Source organism: Apis laboriosa, unplaced genomic scaffold, assembly GCF_014066325.1.
Source record: "Apis laboriosa isolate Shangri-la unplaced genomic scaffold, ASM1406632v1 scaffold14409_cov159, whole genome shotgun sequence".
Lineage (NCBI taxonomy): Eukaryota > Metazoa > Arthropoda > Insecta > Hymenoptera > Apidae > Apis > Apis laboriosa.
Window position 1 is genome coordinate 332,934 of NW_025221511.1, and position 26,054 is coordinate 358,987.

A 26,054-nucleotide genomic window follows, 5' to 3' on the forward strand; every position below is an offset into this window, starting at 1 on the left:
ATCGCATATTTAAAAGTCCGATCTCTGCTTTTAATTAATCATCTCTCGAAGTCGACTTGACTCCGGAATTCCTCGAGTCGGAATATAAATTAGGAAGTTGTTTCGAAGAGGTGGAGAAGGAGATGTGGATGGATAGAGAAAAATAATGCTCGTTAAAGGCGACAGTTTTTATGCGTAAATGAAAAAGTAAAGCTCGTTGAAAAATGTAAATACGCATTTACATATAAAAATACGCGTTGGAGTAATGTTCGTGTAATGATGGAATACGGGCCGTTTTTCCGATAAACGTACACGTACCGACTTCGATTTTCTCCTCTCCCTGTGTTGTTCCGTATATTTTGAAAAAATATATGGCTTCGTAAAACGAAAAACTAAAATCCTGATTTTATTCCCCGCGAATTTATCCTGTGCAAATTTCAAAGATACCTGCATCTCGATCCGAGATAAAATGAAGTCGGCTTTGAACGTATCACGTGTACACAAACGAGTATGTTAAACGTATATTTAGTGACACGATGAAAACTTGCAAATGAAACCACCAAAATTTTATCGAATTTCACGAGCGTATGTAACATTGAATAAAAACGCCCGATAAAAACTAATTTTTTTTTTTCTCTTGTTTTTATTATTTTCCGAAAATTCGATATTTCATTTATAAAGGTTGTCATTACCAGCACGCTACTTTCAAAATTCTTCCGGTAATCGAGATAATAATATTTCGAATTTATACCAACGTTATACCAACTATGGCTACGGTATACGGCTGACTAATGACAGACCTATATCACTGATCGATGTTCGTCGAGTTTTGATATAGACGAATATTTCAATTTTTAAAAAAAATATCATGTATCAAACTTAACTGTATCGCATCAACAAATTTATACGTACAATGAATCGTTTATTTGATCAATGTTTGTTATTATATTATGTTATTATCAACTAAATTATGTACGCATATATAAAATGTATGTCAAAAGTTCATATATCAAAAAAGCTCTGGCCAGTAAATTTAATTTATAAACAAGTAACAAAAATAACAAATAAAAAATATACACGGAGAAAGACATTTTAACCAATGAAAATATTTTCAACATTATTACGCGTGTGCTAATAATTAACGTGGAAGGAACCTTTAATTAACAATGGCAATTGTATTATTCTATGGCTACGCCGTGTATCCATGGGTAAATAAGCTGTTTCAATATGTATACATATGCATCGTATTTATATTAAATATTGATGTAGCTCTCGCTAATGTTTCACATAGTCTAAATAATATTCGAAGCGAAAGCATCCGTTGGTATCGCTGATATTATTATAACGAAATATGATAAGCTCGTTATCAATTGTTTAATTGCCAAAACTTTGAAACTTTGATTTGTTTTCGTTAAACGAGTTTTGAGGCTTAAAAAAAAAAAAAAAAAAAAAGAAAAAAAAATCAACGATGTCTAAATAATGAACGTAGAAATGGACGTTGAATTGGACGAATCGGTGATATTTTCATGCGTTTCAACGCAGCACATCTCTGTTACGAAATTACGCGACACAGGAGGATAATTTGTTTGCGATAAATTTAATCAAAGATAATAAGCGTGTCGGGGGTTGTCCATTATTGTTAATTAATTTAAAGATTGGAACATGTTACAATTAGTAATAAAATGAAGTTTCATACTGTTCCGAGAATACAGTATCAAATATTGACAGGGAATACGACGGGTCGATACGGAAATTTCTAGCGTGCCACGTCATTCGAATGGTTTGCATTCATTATACGAGTCGAATGAATCTCCAGGATTTCGTACTATTATCGACTCGATAATTGTTTAACTCATTAACATTGTCACTTTTGTTTCTTATAACTTTTATATAATTCTATGGATTTGTGTTATTTTCAATATTGATTTAATTTTAATTATGGTGGAATCGAATAATATGAATAATATGAATAATATTATTTCTGGTGGAATCAGCCAAATAAGTATGATGTTATAATTTAAGTCTTAAATTAAAAGTCTCAAATTAAAAGTCTGAAATTAAAAGTAAAATACGTACATTGACATTATTTCTTAACTAATTTGAAGATTAATTTATGTATTGGAATTTCAATCGGATATTTCAGTTTGAGTTTAGGATCATCCAATAACTTTTTCTTTAAATATTCATTTCATTTCATTCCAGTTCCTTATGAATTATTTATATAAAACTTCTTATTTAATGACAAATCAAATAAACTAATCAACAATCTCTCGATTTTATTTACCGACTGTCTCTTTTTCCTTTATTTTCATTATTTTTTTAATTCCAAATATTTTTCAATTAATTCGTGCAATCGAATTTATACCGATACATCGTTGCACTATGCTCGATTAAACGCGGGCCAGAAATCGTGCGTAAAACACAAGATTGGATGGAGTGCGGTTTGGCAGGCCGAAACTCGGAAACTTTCGCGCAAAGTACAAAATATGGTGGTACGGAAGGGATACTGACACCGTGCAAAAATTCCTCTCTCTCCCGAGAGATAAACGTTTCCGGTTCCGCTGGCGCCAACTTCCTTCGAATCGAACGAATTCACGACTCACTTATCAAATTGGATTTTACCTAAACTCAATTACACGATTTCACGGAGGAAAATTAATACTTTGTACGGCGCGATATTTTATTCTTTAAATCCTCGAGTTAAAAAATAAATATCTAATATCTATAATAAATAAATATCTAATATCCTTTTAAAGTGCCAAATCAATATTTTCAAATAATTCTGAAAACCCTTTCAGTTATCTTGATATCTTTATAAAATAAAATATGAATATAAATATAAACTGAAATAGATAAGTGCCAAAGAAATGATATATAACACCATGATAAATAAAAATAAAATGTACAGGAAAAGATAATAATCACTCACCATGCATTCACCATTGATGCAAACGTCCATGCTGTCGGTGTAGCATTTCGTGCCATCCTCGACTTTGTCCGCGAGTTGAACCACGATTGTTTCCTCGCTGTCGAGCTGCAAAACGTCAGTGGCGTCGTGCGGAAGTGTCTTTTCGACGGACGTTTCCTGCCTGAGCCGATTCCCCGTGTTCTCCACCGATTGCTCGCCACGACAGATCAAAGCGCACGGCCTGCTAGGATCGTAATGTGGATACCATTTCAGCAATTGTCCGCTGTATGGCACATCGTCGAACGCGGCGCATTGCTCTGACCGGAAATCGCTCGGATTTTCGCAGGGCTGCAACCAATAGCGCGGATTTTCTCTTGGAAAGATGTTTTCATTCTAAGACGTGACGTTGATATGACTTTAGATAGATTTGATCTAGTGTTAAATGGATTATCAAAGTTTCAATGAGCAGAGGTGAATGAAGAACTTTGATGAATATTTTGAAGGGCGTAGCGTCACATATTTATAATTATTGGAAAGAGAAAAGAAGTGACGATTAATTTGTAAAATACAGTATGATAGTTTAAGTATCAAAGTATTTGTTATATGATTTAATGTTAAAATTATTAATAATAATAATAAATTGTGAAAATTAAATATTTATCATTGAAATTCATATTTTTGTCGACTCTTGCAACTCTAGCATCTCGTTCATATCTTAATAATTTTAAGAATTTTTTATTCGGCTACAACGTGGTATCTATCTAGTTCGCCATTGCTCCCACTTTAGTTGTTCGTAAAGCCGTTAAACGAAGCGTGCCAGCTTGTCTGGAAATCGTAGAGGATTTTCACAGGGCCGAAGGCAAAGGATTTCGACGAAGCAGATCATTACCCAATTAGGTCGAACCGTTATCGGTATTTTAAGATGTCCACTTTCGAAAGCGATCAAGCCGCGTTGATGTCCTCTTTAAGCCTAGCAAATGATCGAATATTAGAGACTTTATTGCTAATTTCTCCATATTTTTCGTTATTTTAAATTATTCAATCATACGTTCATAATTTCTACGATACACAATACTTGCTATCGATCTCGTTCTTATCGTTTAATCAATCACGCGTTTATTTTGTTGTAATCGTTTCACGGTTCAATTACTCGTGTTCGTTCCTTTTTTTCTTTCAATAAAATTATTATATAAAGAGGGACGTGAACTAGAGGACAAAATTAATTCGCGCCATTATTTATTTAGATTATCTAATTATTAGTGATCAAAAATCAAAAAAGAAAGATCAAAAGATTGTAGTTTACATTACGTTTGTATTTCACGATGTTCGATCATTCACAACTGAGTCGGTCAATAAAATTCCACGCTGGCAATGGCCGCTAATTATCGTCGTAATTAACGGGTTGGTAATCAGATCGGATATGACTCGAGGGCGTTCCAATTGTACGTTTTTGCCGGCGTGCCGAGCTCACTTCGATCTCACGACGAGCGAACGAACCGCGATGTAAATTGACCAAAGAGAAGGGTTCGTTATTGTCGACCGTTCCATTCACCGTTGTTTCCATTTTCCAGCCATTCAACCCGGAAAAAGTCGAAGAAGGATCGAATTAATCGTTTTTGATTAATAATTAACGATCCTCTCTTCCTGTTTAAGTCGATGAATTGGCTGTTAGTTGGTGCGGTTTTAACGAAATAATTTTCAGAAACGATCGATTCATTTTGCTTGTCTCCTTTTTTTACTTCGAATATACATCGAGGAAATTGTCTTCCGTATTCGTGCACCGGAAGAATAGTTGGTCGGTATCCTATTAGAGAATATTCCCAAGATGCAATCGAATTATTTATCGATAGATCCTAACGCAATGAGAAGTTTCGAATTCGAATAGATACGAAACCAAGTTGCATTTCCTGCATCTTCAACTACTAACAACTACGAACAAACTTAGTTTGATGGTACAAATAATAATCTGGAAAATATTGAATTTTGACGCGATAGTGAAATAATTTCATTTTAAAACGACGTGAAAAAAAAAAGCTGTAAATATCAGATGTTAAACAAAGAGGAAATATCCTGTAATTTTTCAAGAAACACGTGAAAAGATTGTTAAAAACGCGCATTAAACTCTGTTCCCAGTAATTATTAGATTCGATGAAAATGCATGATACAAAGGGATGTAGAATGACGACGGTTTCGTGGCGACTCGTGCGCTCGCGTGATGTTTCGTTGTTGACGGAATGTTGGTCGATTTTCAACAACGGGGACATCAAAGTTCCGTATTACTTTCCGGCTTCTAACGAAGCTGATTAACAACGGTGCCAATGGTAATTAATTAACGTACCACGCCAACTACAATTTAGTTAGAACAGTTACTCGTGATTGCATAACTGTTCCTTTCTTTCGACATATCGGATAAATTTCAACTTGTGCTCCACCAAACTTGATTGCATATTCGAGCATAGTTTATCAATCGAAATTAAATGTTCGATATTCGATTGTTAACTTAAATACACAGTTAGATTGTTATTTATCCTCGAATATAAAACAACGTTTGAAAGATAAGAAAATTGTGCTTTTAAAATTTTATTCCTTCGTTAATTTATTCCTCTCAGGAGGTTCACGTTTGATCAATCGGACGTCCGTCTATAAATTATGAGAGTCATATTCATCGTCATTTCGATAATCTGTTTTATCATTGCCGATATCGTAGTCTTGATTAAACGAGTGCAAACGACGTGGCAGGAGAGAAGCGTGCTCGTGAAATCGATGTCATAGAACGACGTACAGAGAGACTCGCGGCTGACAATGTTACTCTTTTTTTTTTTTTTCCCTCGTACAATAGCGTATTTTAGGCGCGAAATACCTAGCTCCCCGTGTCATTCTTTTTTTCTTTTTTCTTTTTTTTTTTTTTTCATTTTATTTAATTACTCCATCCAGTTACCAACGAATCGTTTAATCCGCATTCCTCTTTTCCGCTGCGATAGAAAAAAAGGGAAGAATGGAATGGAATAATCTAGGTTATCTTTAATTATTCTTAATAATCCTTAATAATGCTCAATCCTTCTATTAATATATATTATATTATAATGACGATCTCAATTAAACACGAGGGATTAAGCGAAATAATAATTTTTATTTTTTTCAACGATATCCATTCATTCGGATCGATTTAGAATTTATTCTATAATTTCAATCGGATGAAGATGAATGAAGAGATATCGTTCAAACGTGAAAAGAAAAGAAAAAATATTTTCGAATTGAAATTAACTCCATCAATTGTGGGAAATTTTTTTCCACGATACGAATCGCGCGAGTATATTGGCTTTTCCAGTTTTTTCAAGGTAAGTTTTTCCGCGAAAAATCCTGGCCGTTTTATTTCCCCCTTTACATTTGTCTCTTGCCACCCCACTTTCACCCTTTCGCATCTTTCTTCCCGTCTACAACTTTCTCTCTGTGTAGAACAGTGGCATTGAATTACCCGACGATCCATCATTTCCCGTATACGAAATGCAAAACGCTTACTTACGGGACACCTGTTACATACTAGCCGTCATCGATCGATAAAAAATTCGATACGCGCCATCGAAAGAAGAAATATTGTCGTTACTGGACTCGATAATCGTCGACACTCGAAGTCGTAAATATAGCAATATTCTGTAATAAGTAGAAGACAGATGATGATATCATAAAAAAGATAATTGCTTCTCTAAGATAATCGTGCGATAAAATATAATATTTATGTATGTTTTTTTAAAGAAGAAATTGTAACAAAGATTTCAACCAATCCTTTGTATTTTCTACTTATTTTAATTCTCTTTTGATTACGTCAACATTTCCATTGCGTTCGGTACAGTCAGAAAGCTAATTGACCTATCTTGAAACTCTTTAGGACATTCTATCACAGTAACTCGTTGTACGTAACTCGTTGGAAGAATTTTATTTTGAACTTGTTTCACATTCAGAGACGGAAAGACAATACGTTCCAGCTTATTACAAAGAAGATCTTTTTTTTTTTTTTTTTTATCCGCGAGACACGGGAGACAGATTAAATACAGTACACGAATGATACGTGGATATTATGCACGCTATCTTTCGTCGCATTATTTCAAAGAATTTCCATTCGTTGTTTTTCATCTCGCGTCAGTGAAAGTAATTTTCACCGGTTAAAAGAAGGTGACAGTTACCTTCTTCCGGTCGTTCACTTTTCCTACGTTTACGCAGACACGCCCCCGCTATTTCATCCCTTGGCGACCGGCGAGGAGCTTTGAATTCTTAATCCACCGGGATTATATCACAATTATGGCAATAAGGGTTCCGCTGTTACCCCATGTTAGCATATTATTAGACAGCTTCTGTCGTGATAATTATTAAATACAAACAGTTCTCGACGAAATGGAGCTCCGGGCCACGAGTCAAAAACAAAAGATCGACTTCCCTGACTTCTCCTCTATTAACGATCGATCAAATTTGCCAATATATTAAATCTTCATCTCGACCTTTAAATTATTTCTTTATTTTAAATAGTACCACGTTTTCGTTTAATAAATTTTTCCCATTCCATATTCCAATTCAAGTTCTTCGCACCAATTACTTATTTCTAGATATTAATATATATTTATTAATATATATATAATACTTAAAATATCATCATCATCATATATTATTCTTCAAATTTTTACAATTATCTTCGTATTACAATACCACTCTTACCATACTTTCCAAATTTGTAAAATTGATCAAAGTCGACAAGATTACAATTAATGAACACCATTCAACGCGTTTTCGTTCGCAACGTAACACTTGATGGAAGATGTCGCAGGTGAGGTATTATAGTCATTGTTTCCGGTTTCCAGGCGTAATCGGTTGAAACGTCTGGCAAATGACCGGCGGGTATTGGAGGAAACGATGGATGTAGAAACGCTCTCGCGTAATGAGTAGTTGAGATTCCTTGTTAAGGAGCGTCTCAACTCTGCAGTGCGGGTTTCGCGGTTTCGCATAGTTTCTTCCTCTTTCCACGTTTCGCCCTGAGCAGGTGGCCGCCCACTTACCCACCCGCCCAAGTCTCGCCATCCGGAAGCGGGCTTCGCCATGCTACATCCGTCCCAACCAACGACCAACGGTCGAGGATCCTGTCCAACGATATATCACGCATCGCGAGTGCACCGAGTTTTCGAGCTTGGTTTGTATATCGCGCGCCGAAAACTTTCTCAGTTGAATAATTTCGCTGCTGGATTAAAAATTGAGCGCGGCGAGGTTTTTTTCGCGGATGAAAACCGGGACGAGAGAGAGAGAGAGAGAGAGAAAGAGAATGAGAAGGATGATGGGAGAAAAGGTGGTTCTCGTTTCATTTTTAACGCGATGCTCCTCCTCTCTTTTTTTCTTCGAGGTCGAGATTCAGCGACTTCCGAGAACACATCCATTCGCTTTAGAGAGAAGATTCTTCAAAATGAATTCTTCTGTTGGTTGTATTTCCGCCATTTTGTATTTCTTACGCTATTAATAATTGTGAAACAGAGACGTCGGAGTCGCGTGCGACGATGAAATTGTAATTAAAAAAGCACGGACGGAATTAGTTTTTTTTCTTTTCTTTCAGAGAATTCGCTTCGAAAGTATCAACATGCCAGGGACTCTCGTCACGTCAAGCTGGAACACAATCGCGACGTAAATTATCCGAGGCTTCAAAGAGGAGAAACGTAAGAAGGAAGTGTGTGCCACGAAAAACATGGTTTCCATGAACGAGCACGTTGGCGAGCGATATGAGCGGAGAGAAAAGAATATGATTCACCTTCGACGACGTCGAGAGTGTCACAGAGAGGAGAGAATGTGTGGCCACGGCGAAATAGCTTATGAATAGCCAGCCCCGTTCATTGAGCTACGGCAGAAATAAAGAAGAAAGTCGAGGATGGTGGCCACGTCGTCATCGTCGTCGTCAAGAATCAGACCTCGTATCTCGAGATAGAAGATGGAAACCTGTCTTGGAAAACCATTTCCTCCATTCGACGACTAAGTGACGTCTCCACGTCGATGATATAAAGGAAAACACACGCTCGTTCGCCTCTTCCTCGCTCTTTTTCACGTGGACCTCGCGAAAAGAAGAAACGAGCGATCGAGAGTTGGCCGGATACAAGTAAAACGCTTGCGAAAATAACATTTCTAGAACGTGTCCGGAGCAAGTGGCTATAAGCAATCCTGTTACCTTAGCGAGATCATTCGGCAAATTTGTGGAAACGTGTTTTTCTTACGAGAACTGGACCGTTTTTCTTCGATTGGAAATTTCCTTTATTTCCTCGAGAAGAAAATTTTCAAAATTTTGCTTCCGAACGAATTTCGGTGCATCGAGAATTTGGTAATTCTCTTGGAAAATTTAAATCAAGTCCGATAAATTTTCCAGTATCTGCGAAATAAGAAAAATTCTAAAAAAAGTAGAATAGAATATTAATTACGTTTTAAAAAAACAATTCCGCAACGAAGAATTCAGAAATTTTCTTATTCAAAATCGTAAATTTTTAGAGATCCTTTTTCGCACAAATCCAATTCCAACGAGATCTTCTGCTGTCGATCGATATTTTCCGAAGTGGAACCATCAAGCTACAAAGAGGAAGAGAGAGAGAGAGAGAGAGACAAGAAAGGGAAACAAAAGAGGTCAGCACGTTTCTCGATTATCCGTATTTACGGAAATTCCGTGCACGTTACACCCGATAACTTTTGTAACGGATTACTCGTCGAAAGTTTCTCCTCGAGTGTGAGTAGAGAAGAGGAAAAGAGATGGCGAAGGAGAAAGGAAAAGAGAAGGAAAGAGAGAACTCGGTCCGATAAACTACATCGAACGAATCGTCAATACAGTCAAATGGATCCGAAGGGGTGCCATCGACTCAAAGGGATGAAAACGTGTCCGTCCTCGAGAATTTTCATTCTACGATATTTCTCGATGACTCGTCTCCGAGTAGTTTACACAGCCACCCCACTTTTTCTTCGGTGGATGCGACTACTAGAGCACGTTGACCGACCTCTTAGGATGATTTTCTCGATGAATACGCCACTTCATTCTCGATTACGAGCCACGCCACAAAATTTCGACCGCTTTCCTCATTTATTTTCTCCCTTTCTCCCTTTTTTTCTTTTTTTTTTTTTTTTTTTTTTTGTTAAACGTAATTTGCAATTATTCCCCCATTCAGATTTGGGTAGAAAAGCGCGTTCATTACGAAATATTTGCGCTCTTTTTTTCTCCATCAAGGTATGTTAAAATTGCTTCTGCAAATAGAAATTCGGGATAAAATTAAAAAACTTCGCGGAACGTAACGAATAAAATGAAAATGCTACGAAGTTAGGATAAACTGCCGTTGATGTAGTTTTCATGAAACTGAAAGATAGAAGCGCGTTTTTTAATATTTTTTCGAATACTTCGATTTGATTTATCGCGAACGTTTAATGATTAAAAGAAGGAATTATCTTGATGTCGTTTAAGGATGTTAAAAAAAGATACGTAGAATCCTAATCCGAACGATCTTTCACGTTTCGATTGTTAGATTTATTAAAAAATTCCCCGTGTGTTGTGGCAATATCCGTAAACGATACTTATTGTCGACGATCGAGGATAGAAACGTGCACACCCCCAATTCGTTATTAAAGCTATTGGATTGGAAAAAGAATGAACTTGGAAGAAAGATTGATCCTACGGTCAACACAATAAAGCTAGTTCGATTAAGAAAACTTTAAAATCTATTCGCGATTAACCGATACAATTCTTTAAAAATAATCTATAAAAATAATCTTTTATCGTATCCTCAAAAAAAGAAAAAAAAAAAGAAAAAAGGAAAAACAATTTTCTTCCTTTCTCAAAAATCAATCAATTTTTTGTAATGCATTTCTTTTTTTACGTCTCTTTCGTAAAATTGTTTCATACTTATCAAAATTTTCTTCGTCACTTAACAGAAAATATACGCTACCTGTCGTAATTCAGCGGCTGTGAACAGGCAGCTGTTTTAAAGGGTTCACAATAACTGGTCGGTGGTAACGAGGAAGAGAAGAGGTATCTTCGTCACAGAGCAAACAAGAAACGGAATGAAGATGCATCTGGCGAGCATTGCCAAGTTTACACTGCGAAACGGTCGCGTTAATTCCAAGGACAGATCCCCTGGATAACAAGAATCGTCGATGCGACGGTACAACCAACCACCAGTTCTTCCAGACACCCGGGGATTTCGACGATTTTAATCCTGAGGGCTCGGATTCAACTTGATCCACCAATTCCACACCAGCAGACTGCTATTGCAAACAGAATCAATCCCGTACTCCACTGTACCCTGTAACGGAGCCGCAATTCTATTTGACCTGATTTCTCTCCGCGTTCCTCGTTAATAATTTATTTTAACTCGAGAGAGAAAAATTTTTCGATTATCCTCGCTAATTAGATTCGTGCAAGTGAAATTGTAATATAAACTTCGAAGATCTTTCGAGTTCAAGGATATTGACGAGTTTTAAAAGAGTGAAATATTTTTTCAACGGATTAAATTCGATATCCTTTGATTGATACTTATTAGTTTAAGAATCATTGGAAAATTAATCGTATAAATTTCAGAATTTTTTTTTTTTTTTTTTTAATTCCAATAAAATAAAATCGGTGGGACGATACGTGCATATGTGTGTATGTACACGTTAGATAGGAAATTTCACATTCGATATAAAATTCTTTTCATGTTCCGATTGATGGATTACACGTTTTGCCGCGTATTCGGTGCAACAAGTTTTCCTTTTAGATTGCAATATAATTGGTTCTGGTTTGGTCGGATTCGATCCGGTTTATACCCTTTCGTTAACCATTGACGTCAAATGATTTACTACGTTTCTTATCTAATCCATTACTATATATAAAATATATATCTATATATATATATATATATATATATATATAAATATTTGCACACGCAGAATTTTCTTTTTTTTTTTATATCCGTTATCTGTAGAAATAAACTACGTTCAAGAAACGGTTTAATCTTTTTGATCCTCTTTTGGAGAATACTTTTTCCATACCATACAGCGACTACCATCAACTTTTCATTCGAAATTTTCATGAAAATGGTCAGAAACGCGATTCCAATCGATTCCAAATCGTTTTACTAAGATTTTCAGAATTTACTTGTTGCGAGATGAAATGAACTTCCATTTCTCTTTTTATACGACACTGCAAGATCATTTATTTCTGCGCATCTATCAGTCACGAAAATTCTTTCCCATTTGAAAAATTTTTTCAATTTTTCATGCCATTTTTTTTCTTTTTTTTTCTTTTTTTTTCTTCCTCTCTTTCACAAAATGCCTCTATAAAATAGTACACGTAGTACACGTAACACACGCGAACAAGGGAACATCGGGCGGTTGAATGAATCGCTAATTAAAGCACGAGGACATCGATCGAAGGATACACGCATTAGGGGCAAATGCAACTTTGTTATTGACCAGTCGAGAACTGGCCTTGGTTTCATGGAAATTGACCTGATTTCCCATCGCGTTCTCCGTTAGGTATTGACGTCAAATGACCTTTCACGTGTTTCACCCACGATGCATCATCGCACGGCGGCCGCTTTAATATACACGTTCATGGCCCCATGGATGCACAACTAATTTTCGCCCGATCGATGAGACAATTTCTTTCTTTCCCGTTTAATTAATAAAAACTGGCCTCAATGAGTCGACATTGAAAGAGGGGCGTAAATATATATCACGGTAAAAATAATCTTCCCTCGACGAGCCCGATTTTAGCCGGGCGATATTAATCTCGAAACTTCAACCCCTATGAAACCACGTTTCGACGAGTGGTAGTTCGATAAATAACTTCAACCTCGTTTTCGACCATATTGTAATAACTCCCGGCTCCACCAAATTTGACCCGGTTTCCCTTGGCCACTAGCCTCGTGGACCAGTGACGTCAGATGATCCTTCTCGAATCGACCATGAAATTAACACCGCTTTAATCTCTCCGAACCGGACGCGGTGAACGCCGTTCATTAAGCTCTAAGCTATTAATATAACGAACTGTTTGACGCGACGTGACAATTTATTCGAGAACTCAACTTTTCGATTGATCTTGTTGTCTCCAATTAAAATAAATCCTACGTATCCGGAATTTAATTTTATATTTTATATATATATATTGATAAATTTTATTTAAATTTTACTTCCAACGATGATATATATATATACATATTTTTAACAGTCGATCAATTTTATTGCTCGAATTGAGAATTTGCTTAAAAAACATGTTATAAAGAATATCAAAAGAGAGAACGCAATCCGTTGATTTGAAACAGGATTATTTCCAGTTAATATCTGCCTTCGGTAATCGGTTTCTCTGAACACGAACCAGTGTTCCAAATCAATCCACGAGATCATAATAGTTAATTGTTCTTCTATTTTTAAAAGGTTGAATCACATTCTTAACGATGGAAACATGCTATAATCGATAGACATCGTGTTTAATATCTGAAAAAAAGAAAGAAAAAACTGTGATCAAGTCGCGATAGAACTGATTTACCTTCCCGATCAACGTCCGTTCCTTTCAGAATCCCGTTTAATTCGTACTTGGCAAGCATTGATGATCCAGGTTCCGGATGAAGCACAACTGCATACAGACACACGCAATGCAATCGGCCGCATACGCATGCACGCACAAAGGGATATCCACATGGCAGAATGTCTCGTGCACGGAAATGTAGCACTCTGCACGGAATGCATTTCTGTGATTGCTATCAGACACTGGGCCGTTGCTCGTCAGTATGGAACGTGAATTCGTATCCAGAACCGTATATTTTGTATACACTCTCTCTCTCTCTCTCTCTCTCTCGTCCTTCGAATTTCTCCTTTTTTTTCCCCCCCACAAACGTTTCTCCGTTCTTGGTCGAGATCTCGTGTCAAGGCGACCATCGGTGAAATTTTGTCGCGTTCGTTTTTGAGGATTCTCGATTCACCGGGTCACAGAGCCACTAAAAACTCTTGTTTATCGATTCGTGGACCGAAAAATGTTCGACCAGCCGCGGCGCTCGGATTCGTGGAAGCGAGAAATAAAATGGAATTCGTTGTTTGTACGCGAGATTACGTCCACGGTAAAATATTTGTCTTTCTCCGGGTGGCGTGAAACATGGCGTATATTCTAAAATATTTTCCCGCGACGTGCGTAATATTTTGAGACAGCGGGGGTGCTTGTGGGCCGCCAATGGATTCCTTTTCAACAAATCTCTCTTGTGTGTCGTGCACGCTGGAAAAAGTTTCGCGTTAACACGATAGAACGGAAATTTCTCTTTTGACGAGGTACACCACCCGACCCCTCGGGTATTTTCACCCCATTACGACAATTTTTAACACGCGCTAAAATTTCTTCCGTCCTCTCGTCTTTAATCGTGAAAATAAGGAGTCACCTTGAGCCAACCCGTTTCACGCGAGACCATTGTTCACCTCTAACTTGATAAATCGACATAACATTTTCTCATGCAAATTAGCTAGCCCCCGTTACAAGTACAGTTTCAAAACGCAATTCACGATGTGCTCGAAACCTTTAATCAGATAATATATATATCAGATATAATCGTGATTAAAAACGATTAAAACGCTCATTATCTTATTATCTTATATATTTTATATCCCTTTATCTCGCAGAGATTGTTTATTCCAAATGTGCAAAAACATATCGCGATTCGCAATATTCAAATCTGATTTTCAATCTGATCATAATCGGTCGATAATTATCACGAATTGTACATCGCCACTGATATTTCGCACGATAAATTTTTCGAGACGGCACGCAACGATCCCGATGTGACACCGCATTGGCCTTGAAACCTCTAATCGAGCCAAACCGCAACCCTCTGTCGTGACCGAGATTGCGGTTTCGCGGCGTGCATACGACCGGTTGTAACTCGTTCCTGATGGCGCTTGTACACGTTAAGAAAGACAAAGGCGGTCGATTATCGAGGCATCGATGAAAAATACGGGCGGATAGCGTGTTATTCAGCGCCGACGATGCTTCAACGTCCTGTCGATGCGCGAGCACCATGCTTCAGAGGATTTTCGAATCGCGAGCTTCGCCTCATTTCTTCTCGCCTCTTTATTCTTTTTCAATCCAGTATTTGTAAGTTTATTGTTTCGTTTAATTTTTAAATTTGATTTAAAAAATATTTTAAATTTGACTTTTGAATTTGTGCGTGCAAATGTATAGAGGCATTTTTGTTTCGTATATTAGTAATTTAACGCTTTATCCAGAATGGTGAAATTATGATAATAGTATACAGGAGAAGAATTGATAATCGATGTAAGCAGTATTTATTAATATCTCGTTTCGAATGTTTGTCGTTTTTGTCAATAATGTATAAAGCTGATAAAATTACTCCGCGAAATTCATTCCGAATTCGCTAACTTATCATCGATTCTCCATATCAATTCACCGTTTGTATTAATTCAATGTACAATTTTTTCTTTTTCTCATTGTTCCTCGGAGGTAAAAGTTTAGACAAAACTTTCTCGTTACAATTTTTTAACAAAACTTAAATATTTATGTAACATTGCTTTGTTACATTGTTTTGTTTCGTTGTTCGCAGAATATATCGATATATAAATTTAAAATATATATAAAAATAGCGCGGCAATTTTTCTTTACTTAAAACAAGGGACGATAAAAAAGAAAACAAGTTCGAAACGCTGACACGACGGAAGCTCGATTTTGCTAAGTTTATAGCTCACGTATCAAGAAATCCTCTTCACTTTACGTAGAGAGAAAAGTACAGGGAAATAGGGTAGGAAATTTTCCATGTAAACGGGTCAAAAGTTCCTCGTCTCTAGCCTCTAGACGCATCGAACTTGATCGTAAAAAATTAATCGCCCGGAAAACGGAAGTGTGCCGGCAATAGTCCGTTCTTATAGACGGTTATACGCGACGCATCGATGCATTCGTCGAGGTTGTTGCACCGTTCAAATATCGATGTCAGCCGCGTTTAGATTATCTTCAAGCTTAATGTTCATGCTTCGACTCGATTCTCTCATACTCTCGTTAAAACTCGAGACGAGAAATTGGCGCAAGAATTGGATACGATCAAAGAAAAGTCATTTCTTTTTCTTTCACTCTTTCTCCTCGTTTTCGAATTTATTTCACCTCGCTTGAAAAATCTTCATGAATACTCGTTTCTCCACGCATCAATAATTCCACCCTTTAATTCAAATCCTGTTCGAGGCCACATTGTTGCAGCGACATTAATAACACCCTATATGGATTTCATTTCGTAAAATAATAATGAATCCACCAGCGACACGGTTGGAATACTTGTTAACACTTAATTAGATCGGCGTGGGATTACGGTTACTAAACAAATTCCCCTCTCTTTCTTTCTCTGCCGCTATTTGTGAAAATACCGATCGAAACCGATTCAAACGCACCGCATCAAGATCGCCCTTTAACCGTTTCCGAATGAATCGTTTCAATCGTTTCAATCGATTCCCTTTAAAAAATCCAACGACAATCTTCTAATCGTTCTAGTTCTTCTTCTAATCGAAATGATTTAACGATACGGGAATTACGCAAATCATCGTCAATGCGTGAAGAGTACATTTTGTCCAGCCTCTATCTATCCCCGACCGAATGTGGTAATCGATATTTCGATATATTATTATCAAGGGGATGAATCGTGGCTCATTGCTGTAAAGCCTGGACCAAACGTTGCCGTTATAAAATCAGTGGTAACTGAATTACTAACGCGATAATGCCCGATCCCGAGGCGTTATACGTGGCAATAATTAATTAATGTCCACTACATCATCCGCCTTTATGCGAGCGATCCATTCGTATTTTTCCGATAAAGGACGATCGAAGAAGAGGCGAACGGCAATTCATGTGCATTCAACAACGTCGTTCGTTTTGATTCGCGAATCCTTTTCCAAAAAGGATTAAATTTCTGTATATTTTTAATCGTTATAATTATTTCAACTCCCGTGAGTTTTGCTCCCAATTTTTAGCCATTTTCGTAATTTGCACGGATTTGCATAATACTCTCGTTAAACGCATATTTGTTTTTTTACGCGCACTTGAAGATCCGCCCGATGATTCGAAAACGCGCGGCAAAAACGCGAATTTTCGAGTTTCGTTAATCGCAATTGCGTTCAATTAATTCTGGGCCCTCGAACCATTTTCGATGGAGCAATTGTCGCGGCATTGTTTTTTGGTAACGAGATGCGAAAGCGCATTTCCAACGAAATAATATTAACATACAGGCGTCATTAAATCCGTGGATGTCATTTTTTTTTTTTTGCGCTTTTTCGTTCTCGTAAAAATTAATGGAAATTAAAAAAAAAAAAAGAAAAAGAAGAAGAAAGGAAAAAGAGAAATTACGCGAGGAGGATTTATATCGCGGAGAAAAAAGCAGTGGTAAGTAGTGACTTTTGATTAAGCTCGAACTTATGTACGAACACACGAGATTGTTGCAATTTAAGGTTGACCGCACTTTGAGAGAAGTTTTAAGTACTATTAGTCCGACGAGATTCAACGGAAGGTTTAAAGTGGAGAATCTAAGTATAATATAATACATACGCCATTATTCCACGTAAATATAGCTTTAACTTCGTAGTTACGACATTTTGAAATCTCGCGTAATTCACTTAGCGGTTAACGATCGGATAATTTTCATCGAATCGATCGATTCTAATTGTCAGGAATCGGACATATATTTTGAGCGAAGAAAAGCAGCTCTGATTCGACACAGATTAATCGTGTCGAAACAGATTCGATTAAAAGTTTCTATTTGAACGTGTGAATATTTTAATTAATTAAGTTCGATCGGGATAATTAAATTGTAATATGATTCTCATAAAAAAAATTCATTTTATTAGATAAAATAAAATATTTCTGAAATTGATCAGTTTCTAAATCGGCACTCGTATCGAGACAGATATGATGATCGACGTGTTTTTATATTATAAAACGTTTGATTCAATTATAGAAATTTTACCTAGTTTTTTCAATTTTTTAATTTAATACAGAGTAATAATATAGAGCAGGACATTTGATTCATTGTCTCAAAATTTGTCTCATCTTTTCCATTTTCGAAATAAAGCGAGTGTGTGACCCTTATTTTCCGAGTAATAAAGTAAAGTCGATTTTACAAGAGTCCGTTTCGTAAAAATTCCACATTTATACACTGCGACGAAACGCTTTAATTTTTCTTTAAAATTCATACACTAAATTTCCCGTTACTAATTCCGAGCCACACACGATATTCTCCTGTCTCTAATTTCGTCTGGAAAAATCCTTACCGCCTCCTCTCTTCTTCTTTTTTCATCTCATTGTTCGATGCAAATGAGATTAATTACAGATTATATTACGATATGTAGATACAATTTCAAGGATGAAAAAGACAGAGGAGATATTTAATATCTTCGAAATTACACAAAAGAATATAATCGTATAATTATATGGAAGGAAGTCGCAATATAATTACTCATTATCCGAATTTGGGTCAAAATCCTGTGCATCGAAAAAGAAAATTTCACATATCGATGAATCAAATTCAAAGTGAAATATATCTTTAGTCTAATATCCTTCGATTTTCTTTTTCCTAAGGCTAATCCTATTATAAGATAAAATCATCCAGATAAAACCAAATTTTATAGAGACCGTTTAATTAAAATCTCAATCTTGCCTAACTATGTTATTGTCCAAGAAGCAACGTTCTCCTCGACTTTTTTTTTACATTTCTATCGTCTTGCGAATTTTTCATCTCTCCTTCTCCTCGAGAAAAATAGAAGAGAAGCACATCCGTGAAATATACACTGGCCCATTACCAGTGTTAACAGAGTACGGTACAGGCAAGAATCGGAGACAGAGGGAAAAGCCAGAGGGCTGGAAATCTGAATTCATCGCACGTCTCTCCGTTTCGTTATGCTAATGATATCGTGGCCCTTTTTCTTCCCGCTCGTTTCATCCCCCGTGATTTTTTCATCCATTCGGCCCTTCCTGGAGCCCCCGGAGTCTCCTCTCCAACGTCCAACGATCGTGTTTCCCGCGATTGAATGTGAATAATTTATTGTTGAAGGCGAGAGAGCGTGTGGGTTCTAGGCCGAATATTAATGGGCAAAAATGCGGCCAGCTCTTTTCGTTCCGGTCCCCCGTCTCCCTTCTCCCTCTTTTTCCTCGATAACCACGCGTATTCTCGATCCTCGATTCGATCGTTTCTCGTATTGTTTATAGGATTGTCTCGAGCGGAGAATATGCTCCAGAGTTTTTTAAAACGTGAAATATATCGTGACTGTGTTTTCGCGAGGTAAAATAGTCGGACATAAGTGTTATTCTCGAGCCAAGTTGAGATATTAAATTTCCAATTTTATCGAGTGGTTCCTCTTTTCTCTCTCTCTCTTTTTAACAATCCTCGTAATTCCATAAAAATTGAAACTAAATTATAATAATACGAAAGGTGAATGGCGAGTGGTCGGAACACGTTCCCCCCCCTTTCCCCTCGAGTTTGCTTTGTTATTTTTGAAATCTACGTCAACGAAGAAAGTTTCGTTTCGAACAGATTCTATACAAACGAAACGATAATTTTAACGGCCATTAATTATACCAACATCGCGAACCGGATAAATTACACACGAGTTAAATGTTCTTCACACTGGCGGCCAAGTTCTATTATTTATAATTGCGCCCGGGCAACGGAGATCACAACAATTGCTCTTGCGCTGAACCAGATATTAATATAGCCGAATGAAATTATAATTGCTCGAGTGGAAAATTAAAAATAAACGAACATCGACGCGAATTACTCAAATTATCCTCTTTATATATACATTTCCAACGCGAAAAATCTTTTTATCCAATTTACCTTTATATTTTAATTCGGATCCTTTATCCACGGAAAATTCTTACTATTACTTTTATATCATTATATTTATTACCATTTATTTTATCAATATCCGTATTAATATCCGGGTTTCATTTCAAAAGCACAATTTCCATGCAGAAATGTAACACGCTCCCGCCAAATCGATAATTAGCAGACGTACAACACCAAAAAGCGCTATATTCGAAACAGTTCCGCGACTTTATGACGAAACCGCGTTACATGAATACCTATATTCATACGTTTAAGCGAGAAATTACAATCTCCATAAACTTGCAATCATTTCCGCGAGGCTTATCGCGCCTATTTTATTCATCCTATTATTTCCCTTCAACCCTTCTCAACCTGCCTTCAAACTCACCGTGCTTTCCTCATACCGAGTTAAAAATCATGGATTCAATGAAAAAATCATCTCTATCGAGGTCTGAATAATCTATATCCGGGTCAAACATCGAGCCGATTCACAGCTCGAAATTAAGAATTCATTTTGAATTAAATTTTGATAGTTGGAAACGAATGTCGATGTCGCCTCGATGCGCGCCCGAGGAGCGTAATACGCATTCAGGATATACACAGTGAATAGGAAGCGAGTCGAGAGCGACGAGTTATCCACTTTCCTTTCCTATATGGAAACGGATGAGGCCACGGATCGAATATATCCACGAATGATTTACTAGCGCGTCTGCCATGCCGCTCGTAGCCACGTCGAGCCGATTGATTCTATTATATTTTTTTAAATATCTTTGGCGGGGATATAAAAATCCGTGTTTTATCGTTGCGCGTGAGCCGAAATGTACGGGACGGTTCTCGCCTGGTCGAGAAGTTCTTGTTTCTCTTTCTCTTTCACTTTATGAAATATCGCGCTATCTTTTTCCATAGATGCTGGAGGAATCTTCGTTTCCATTCCTTTTGTTCAGGATGTCGAGTAAGAGAGGAATAATTCAAATACGGATTTCAATTTCGATTAAATTTGATGATATATCTGTGTCCATATTTAATGCAATCTGAGTTATTCCAATAAGAGAAATACGATTAGAATTTTGAAGAAAAAAGTGCGATGATAACTTCATAATAAATTTATACTTATTATAAATTTTCCTTTCCTTGCGAGGCAAGAATCATACTTGATATACTAAAATGCAAATTCTAATTTGAAACAATTAGAAATTTACCATACAACTTTCTGTTGACCGATTCAATTTTCCAAGAGGACGATTTTCTTGAAAAGTTCGGGTCATTGTCTTCGCAATCCTTTCGAGCGACATGGGCGAAAGAAGATAAAAATAATGCGTGAAAGACGGTTCGGATGAGACGAGAATAAAGAATTTGGAGCAATTTGCGGCCAGACGGTGAAAGACTGGAAAATGGAAGGCACTTTGTATTCTCTCTTCTTGACTCTCACGTTCTTCGACTCGAGGGTAGAAAATCCACTCTTTTCCCACGATTTTCGAAACCCAAGAAAATTATTTCCATTTCGATTTAGAATTTTTCACGTGTATCATAATATAACGTTGCTCTTACTTAAACCCTTACAGTTCCAGCTACCAGAAATTCACGATGACGGAAACGAGTCATTAATAAATATCAACTATGAAAAAAAAAAAAAAAAAAAATAGAACCATAAATATTTGCAATGCTCTCTTTTTATCGTTTCATATTTTTATTATTCTTTCTTTCATTTTTTTTCTTTTTTTTCTTTTTTCTTTTTCTTTTTTTTTTTTTTTTTTTTTTTTTGATATGGATCTGGATATTGGAATTTAAAAATTCACTCTCGCCGTTATGCTGTCGCGCGGATTTAATATAACCAGGAGTCGCGTTCAAGCACAAAGAACGAAATTGATACGGAAAGTGCGGGAATCATTTAACGTTCCCATATCTGAATGCATATAAGTTTTTTGTTCGTTCGGCGAAAGAAGCATACAGGGGACAGAGAGAATAAAAAAGTACCGAGGCACGGCCTGTCGCACTCGATTTAACCACCTTCACAATTTCAAAGAAAAAACCTACAAAAGCTTTATGATTTTACGAGGGGCATAGTGTGATTTGAATATTCCCGTTTAGAGAAATTAACATGTAGGAAAGTAGGAAGGAGGATATCATTTTTGCAAATTCAAAAAATAGATATACGTGGATCTTATACTTTTCGTTTTGTAAATTAATCAGATAATGTTTTCCTTTTTTCAAGTATTATTTCAATTGGACGAAATGAAACGATTCGTTTACGAGGAAATTAAACGCTACTTTGATATCTTTTTATTTTTTACTTTACTTTTAGTAAAAAGAGTTTCGTAATAAAAATTATACATAAGATAAAGATAAAAAGAATTTTAAAAAAAATGCTACGAAAATTTTATGATTTTATACAGTGCATTACGTGATTTGAATATCCTCGCTAAGACAGAGAAAAATTATAATATTATATCGTCGGAAATACGTAGATGAATTCCTACTTTCCTAATCTTGATTAATTACACAATTTCGATATAAAATTTTTCAAACGATAGAACTGCAATGGCATTTACGAGAAAACTAAATGTAATCCTGATATTTTTTTTAATGCCGCGTAAGTAATTCTTCATAGAAGTCATAAAATCAAATATAAAATGGAAATAAATAAAATTTGAAAGAATATTCTACAAAATTTTATAATTTCATAAGAGATAATTTGAATGTTTTCATTTAAAAATTATTATAATTTTTTCTTTCAATTTTAACATATAAACGAATCTTCACTTTTTATTCTAATTAGTTAGAAAATTTCCTAAAATATCTCAAACGAACGAAATGCAGTAATTCATTAATGAAAATAATCTTTGATATTTCCCTGCTTTCGAGGACAAAAAAATAAATCATGTACATCCTCCATCATAAAATAAAAAGAAATAAGAAAATGCATAGCGAGATACTGAATGAAAAAAAAAAAAAAAAAAAAAAATAGAGAAAAATCAATCAAAGAAGAGCAAAGTACAAGGCGCGAAAAGTCCTCTCTGAAAGCTCGCGAACGTAAATCCTTTCCGGCTGGATTTTAACGTGAAATTTATCGTATTTCCGGTAAATTATCGTCCGTCACGATATCCCCAAGAAACTTAGATCCTTCTTCAAAAGGAAAACGTGAACGAGCATGCACACTATTTCATATTTCTCGAGGTTAACGATGGCTTCGATTACTTTATAAATACCCAGATATCGAGATACCTACACATCTACAAACATTTATACATCTGTACACATACACTTGGAGTAACATACCATGAGTATTTTTCATAAATTTTCCAATTTCGCGGTTTCCGATACATGTACGTAATCCGTTCTTTCACCATAATCCTTTCCTTGGTTGTGTATTAACCGCAGTTGCAGTACCGTCCCTCGAGCCAAATTTACGATTCGACGACTGATGAGTTCGGTGAAACGTATCGCTGCACGAGATCGCCACACATTTTATACTTGTATTCCTTTTTTCTCGTTCTAGATATGCTCTTTATATTTTTATTCCATACTCTTTCCTCCCACGTTCCACATCTCCTCTGGTTTTAATTTTTCTTTCGCTATTTCCGTCTTCGTCTACCCCATTCTTCCATCTACAACGGTTCCTTTTGTTTTCTCTATTTCCGTTTACTTTATTTTTTTATTTTTTTCTTATTTTTATTTTTATTTATTTATTTTTTTTTTTTTTGCTAACGAGCTCCATAAATCTTTCGATGTCCAAGTCGACGATAAACCCCGCGTAATCTCGCGTTTTATTTTCCGCCTCGGCGATAAATTTATTTCCTTATCGCTTTGATCTCGAGCTTAACCCGCGTTCAAATATTTCCAGATTTCTTTCCTCCGGGCTTTCTTTCATCGTTTATTTGTTCACCGATATAAAGATTCACGCAATCCTCTTCGATCTTCGTCGATGTCATAAGCGTCGCCTCGCTTCGTGTCACATCTATTTATAATATATAAATATATATAGCGCTCGAGAAACATTTTCTTCTTCTTTTCTTTTTTTTTCTCTCTCTTTCTCTCTCTCTCTCTCTCTCTCTCTCTTGTAACTCGTCTTGTAACGCTTTTCGCTTTCACGCATCGCGTTTTTTTCTTTTTTTTAAATTACACGATTATAAACGAGAAATAAATCCATCCAATGCGAATGCAGATCGAGCAACAGCGCGTTGCGTAACGATGCACAAACTGCAGCGAGTGCAATCTGTCGGGATTGCACGTTGCTAGAGGGACGTGTCAATTACGCTTAATTCGATCCACCTGACAATCATGCCTTATTTTACGGAGAGCAAATTGACCGACGCGCTATTGTTTGACATCGTTGTTACGTTGACCGAGCAAAACAAAAACTCTTTGCGCGATGCAAACGAAATTTCTGGTGGAAAAACATCGGTAAATTCTTCCTCTTTCTCCCATGTGAGCTTTAACAAACCATGAATATTCAGTAGAACTCACTTAAATTCTTTTATCTAGTCGGAATTATTATTTATACGATAAAGATTATGAAATTATATTTGTGCGAATTTCTGAAAGATTAAAAGTAATGGCGAGATATTTATAAGCGTACACGCGAATTACTTTGAAGGAATGAAAATAATAGAAAATGTAGAATCTTTTTCTTAGATCTATATTTTTTCGCAAAATCCCAATAGTTATCAGTCGTTTTAACTCTAATGATGATATTGTAATATCTTTTTATCTTCTTAACTAATGCTCGTCTTTCTTTTTTTATTCTTTTGTATGTCTCTCTCAACAAAGAAACAACAATTCTTGCATGGAAACTGATCGAAATAATTCACAATCGCCATTCAATTTATCCAATTCCAATCCAATTTTTCTCTCTAAAAATCTTCGATTATTCCTTCGATCGTCAAAAAGATCGTCGAATTAAAAAATCCTTTGCAAGATCACACCGTAAAAAAACACACCATCACGTTGATCCATCCATGATGTATCGATAAATGTATCGCTGCAAACTGCTTCGTCGTTTCTCGTCGTTTCTCGTCAAGATGAATCGATGGGATAGCAAGCGTTGGTCGGATTCGTCGTTGATCTCAAATAAACGTTCGTTCGTACGTTCGGAATATTCGTGGTAGGTCCTTGGATGGTCGAATGCGTGCCGGCCAGATTGGACGCGACATCGTAAAAAGTTGAAGAGCGAGGAACGAGCACTTACGATCCTCCGAAAATTGTCCATCAGCCCGAAATGAGAGATTTCGCGGGAGAATCCGTGTCATTTCGACCTCACGAAAAAACGTGACGAAATTCTTAAACGCTCGTGCAAAGGGCCACGATACCGGCCACGAAAATGAATAGCCGATACGATGACCGATCTACGCGAGAGAGTCGAGAAAGTTGAACGAGACGTCGGCCGCCTCGATGCATCACCATTGCAACTGGATGATGAATCGTCCAAGTTGGGAACACGTAATTTTTCGATGGGATTCGATAGATTCCGGATGCTCTTCGAACGTGATTCTCCGATATTTCGTATGCTTGATACGCGCGAATAATTTATGGATGGCGTAAAGGAAGAGTAAAAAATCGATAGGTGATAAAAAGATGGCTGGATTCATCGAGGATTCACTTTTTCAATTTTCAATTTCAATTCTTCAACGCGATAAATAACAAGTTTCACGTTTGTTCCCTAGAAGCGGCAAGAATTTAATTCAAAGTGCAATCAACTAAGATAAACGAATTTACAAGATTTTACACTTTCGTTACGTTATTTCTTCCCTTCTCATCACCGTTTCAATCCTTCCACCCTGTTCCTCTCCGAACTTTGAACAACGCCAATCAGAGTAACCTCGGTAGCGCAATGATCGGCAAGTTGAAGCAGATCCAATCGAGATTTCCTCGAAATTAATCTCACCGCCACGCTCTCTTCTCCCTCGAGGCAAATTTCACGCTCGCTCGAATTCCAACCCTCTCCTTTTTCCAACTCCCCGCCCTTCGACTTATTTCTCTCCTCCAACCGCTCCCTATTTCCCGGGAACACAGTAATGGACAGCACGTTTACAGGTGGAGCGTGTGAAAGAGAATCGTTGGTTGCAACAAAGCCTCGATAAAGCCTCGGTTTCGCCACGGTTTAAATGAAAGAGATATTACGCATTACGTATGCGCCGCCCGTACCCGGTTCAAAAAGGGGGGGAGGGAGGGTTGCCACGATCGACATCGCCTTTGTGAAGGTGTACCACCTATCGATAGCTTTGTCGGGGGTGCATTTACGACGAACGTCGAGCGCAGGCGGTCTCACCCTCTCCTTCCAGGTTATAGAGGCGCCGCCGCGACACCGACCCTTGGGCGAAATGTCACGTCGGTCA

The 26,054-nt window shown here is 36.8% G+C and overlaps 1 protein-coding gene across 3 annotated transcripts in view; it reads right to left on the minus strand.

Annotated features, from left to right (window-relative positions):
- LOC122721106 (protein madd-4) overlaps positions 1-26,054 on the minus strand; it is a 188,293-nt gene that overhangs the window by 31,630 nt on the left and 130,609 nt on the right. For all 3 annotated transcript variants that reach the window (XM_043948388.1, XM_043948389.1, XM_043948387.1), the window contains exon 6: positions 2,909-3,235. In XM_043948388.1, the coding sequence (XP_043804323.1) occupies positions 2,909-3,235 (327 nt within the window). The remainder of the gene's footprint in view (positions 1-2,908; positions 3,236-26,054) is intronic.